This window comes from Labrus bergylta, chromosome 15 (assembly GCF_963930695.1).
Source record: "Labrus bergylta chromosome 15, fLabBer1.1, whole genome shotgun sequence".
Lineage (NCBI taxonomy): Eukaryota > Metazoa > Chordata > Actinopteri > Labriformes > Labridae > Labrus > Labrus bergylta.
Window position 1 is genome coordinate 293,478 of NC_089209.1, and position 2,500 is coordinate 295,977.

The following is a 2,500-nucleotide window of genomic DNA, read 5'->3' on the forward strand; positions in this document are numbered from 1 at the left end:
CTCGTGAATAAAGACCAGCTTCCTGTTCAGGTTCTTCAGGACTCTGATGTGAGTCCCGGTCCAGAGGAGAGCTCTCCAGCTGTCAGTAAGGTACGTCTCTTTCACCTTTTGTTTCACTGGGTGGTGGAGGTCTGCCTCGTCCTTTACTTCCCTCTCCATAGGAAGAGCGTTTGAGCGTGGGAGCAGCGGGTGACGGGGCGCCCACAGGTGGGATTAGTTAGTTCTGATGTTCTAGGTCTGAGGGAGGTGGTCTCAGAGTGACCTGAAATAAAACGAGAGATTACTCATCTTTGAAGTGGAAACACATCAAAGTTTACTCCTCTGGTATCATGACAACCCTAAACCACACCCACCTGTGATGTCACTGTGTCTGTGAGTCTGACATCACTGCAGCACAGACGTCAACAACTAATTCACTTTCTGCCAACAACAGTCCTGAGTCTAACGCAGAGAGCATCAACATAAACACCAAACAAGCTAACTCAGCTAGCTGCTAACTGTTGCTAACATGTAAATAAAGCTCTAATGTGATTGGTGGACGGTCTGTCCAATAAAGCTGTCAGGTGTTTGTCAGCTGATCCGTGTCCCTGTCGCGCACAGATCCCTCGGTTTAAAGGACAGACTCTCAGAGGACAGATTCAGACAGCAGCCAAGGTAACACCCTGAGGATTAGCTTTAGCTTCATGCTAACACTCACTCACCTCTGCTTACTAACTCTGACATCACACGTGTTGCATCATTATTAACCCTCTCAGTCCCAGCGTCCTGCTCACTGTCACCATCAACATGTCTCTCTGTTTCATCTTTAAAACAAGAAACAGACTGAAGTACGAGGAGCTCACATCCTGTTCTGAGTCTCCTCACTAATCAGAATCCAAACACATCATTAAGACCCGTCAGTGGGAAGAGATGATCCTCCAGTCTTTGACCTGAAGCTGTCTTTGTGTCTTTGTGTCGTTGTGTCGTTGTGTCGTTGTGTCGTTGTGTCTTTGTGTCTTTGTGTCGTTGTGTCGTTGTGTCTTTGTGTCTTTGTGTCGTTGTGTCTTTGTGTCTTTGTGTCGTTGTGTCGTTGTGTCGTTGTGTCTTTGTGTCTTTGTGTCTTTGTGTCGTTGTGTCTTTGTGTCGTTGTGTCTTTGTGTCTTTGTGTCTTTGTGTCGTTGTGTCGTTGTGTCTTTGTGTCGTTGTGTCGTTGTGTCTTTGTGTCTTTGTGTCGTTGTGTCTTTGTGTCTTTGTGTCGTTGTGTCTTTGTGTCGTTGATCAGGGCTCAGAGGGCGGGGAGTCTCTGGGTAAAGGAGACTCCCAGCAGCAGCAGCGGGGCTCCAAACACGGAGACACCTCGGGTCTGCAGAGGGACCGGGAGGACCTGGACCGGGAGGACCTGGACCGGGAGGACCTGGAGGACGACCCTGACGAGGGGGACTCGTTCTTCGACGACCCGCTGCCCAAACCACAGAAGACCTATGGCTGGTGAGGACAACCGACCTTTACCTTTAATATGAAAGAGCCCTGATATATTTGAATAAGCGGCTATATTAACCTCTGACCCCAGGTCAGCTTCTATTGACCTCTGACCTCAGGTCAGCTTCTATTGACCTCTGACCTCAGGCCTGTGATCTTGTAGTTCTCCTGTGATCTTGTAGTTCTCCTGTGATCTTGTCGTTCTCTTGTGATCTTGTAGTTCTCTTGTGATCTTGTAGTTCTTCTGTGATCTTGTAGTTCTCCTGTGATCTTGTAGTTCTTCTGTGGTCTTGTAGTTCTCCTGTGATCTTGTAGTTCTCCTGAGATCTTGTAGTTCTCCTGTGATCTTGTAGTTCTCCTGTGATCTTGTAGTTCTTCTGTGGTCTTGTAGTTCTCCTGTGATCTTGTAGTTCTCCTGTGATCTTGTAGTTCTTCTGTGGTCTTGTAATTCTCCTGTGATCTTGTAGTTCTCCTGAGATCTTGTAGTTCTCCTGTGATCTTGTAGTTCTCCTGTGATCTTGTAGTTCTTCTGTGGTCTTGTAGTTCTCTTGTGATCTTGTAGTTCTTCTGTGGTCTTGTAGTTCTCTTGTGATCTTGTAGTTCTCCTAAGATCTTGTAGTTCTCCTGAGATCTTGTAGTTCTCCTGAGATCTTGTAGTTCTCCTGTGATCTTGTAGTTCTCCTGTGATCTTGTAGTTCTCCTGTGATCTTGTAGTTCTCCTGTGATCTTGTAGTTCTCCTATGATCTTGTATGGACTATAAAAATAAGCAGTAATATGAGAACTATTGGGGTGTAATCTAAAAACAGCAGAACAACCCTCTAAGGCTTTACCTCTTTCTGTCACTTTTGTGAACGAGAGAAAGTAACAAAGAAGAAATCCAGGATGTAAACGTTGATATGAAATGTGAGGTGCAGTTTGATATAAAACAGACCAAAGATCAGCTCTTCACTGTTTCGTGTGTGTGTGTATGTGTGTGTGTGTGTGTGTGTGTGTGTGTGTGTGTGTGTGTGTGTGTGTGTGTGTGTGTGTGTGTGTGTGTGT

General features: G+C 46.0%; 1 protein-coding gene across 7 annotated transcripts in view; it reads left to right on the forward strand.

Annotated features, from left to right (window-relative positions):
- Positions 1-2,500, forward strand: part of cep43 (centrosomal protein 43) — a 20,094-nt gene that overhangs the window by 11,775 nt on the left and 5,819 nt on the right. For 6 of the 7 annotated variants that reach the window (XM_065963559.1, XM_065963558.1, XM_020657619.2 and 3 more), the window contains 3 exons: positions 31-90; positions 601-654; positions 1,262-1,467. In XM_065963559.1, coding sequence (XP_065819631.1) covers positions 31-90; positions 601-654; positions 1,262-1,467 — 320 coding nt within the window. The remainder of the gene's footprint in view (positions 1-30; positions 91-600; positions 655-1,261; positions 1,468-2,500) is intronic. The other variant, XM_065963560.1, reaches the window with a different exon arrangement.